Source organism: Corvus brachyrhynchos, unplaced genomic scaffold (assembly GCF_000691975.1).
Source record: "Corvus brachyrhynchos isolate BGI_N302 unplaced genomic scaffold, ASM69197v1 scaffold525, whole genome shotgun sequence".
Classification (NCBI taxonomy): Eukaryota; Metazoa; Chordata; class Aves; order Passeriformes; family Corvidae; genus Corvus; species Corvus brachyrhynchos.
In genome coordinates, this window is record NW_008238341.1 from 144,788 (window position 1) to 145,691 (window position 904).

At 40.7% G+C, this 904-nt stretch overlaps 1 protein-coding gene across 1 annotated transcript in view; it reads right to left on the reverse strand.

Annotated features, from left to right (window-relative positions):
- The window catches only part of CAPZB (capping actin protein of muscle Z-line beta subunit), a 42,954-nt gene that overhangs the window by 30,352 nt on the left and 11,698 nt on the right, over nt 1–904 (reverse strand). Inside the window, 1 exon segment of the mRNA XM_017735089.1 lies at nt 878–904. This exon segment is cut by the window's right edge and continues 15 nt beyond it. Within this exon segment, the coding sequence (XP_017590578.1) occupies nt 878–904 (27 nt within the window).

Here is a 904-nt window from a genome sequence, read left to right on the forward strand (position 1 = left end):
TGACATCAGAGCCCATCACCCTTCATTTAGTGAAAGAATAAAAGTGCTGCAAGAGTCCCAAAGGTTTCTGGACTGTAAGCTCGTGATTCTTAAATTAAATATCTGGAACTATGCCACTGTCACTACAGCAATTAAGGAAAGTCAGGCAATGTGAGAAAGGGAGGGGATAATTTAAACATAACTTAAAAATCATCACCCTAATGGCAAGGTAGAGGGAAAAACATTAAAAGAGAGACTGTGTTCAAAGTGGCAGCCAAAACTCTGAAACCTGTTTGTACCATTCCAGTATTACAGCCCCTTCTACTCCAAAATTAATTATATTGTAATTACACACAGCTTATAGGGTTCAAATATTTTCATTCTTTTTGTCTACAGGCCTCAGAATAAATTGGCCATTTTGGTAGACGGGGATTCCTTTTCTTTGGTAAAAACTCGGGCCAAGATTTTCAAACAGAACTAATGACACTGAGTCCAAAGTCAGTCAATTCCTTGCAAAACATGAGTGAAAGAGCCTTTCCCAGCTGGCAAACCCACCCTGTTTTGTACAAGCAGAAGATGATTTTGTTTAAATCCACTGCTTGCATCATCTCTTTTCTGTCACTATCCATTCCAGAGGTTTTCTAACCTTGCAGTGGTCTAATTTCCTGTTAGGGCCATTTCTGCAAGAGATCTGACTGGTTTTAATCCAGAATACAGAAAACAAAGAGAAATACATCAGTCATCCCCCTTTAGGAAGATAACAACAGCACGTTTTGGGCTCTAAATCTTTAAATGACTGATAATTGTTTGACTGAAGAGGGAGAAGGGCCTGCAATAGCTGCACATGGATGTCATTTACAGAGCACCAGCCAGCCCCCTGCTCTGGCTGGGAACTCACCTGTACGAGTCCCCATCTCTGTTGTAG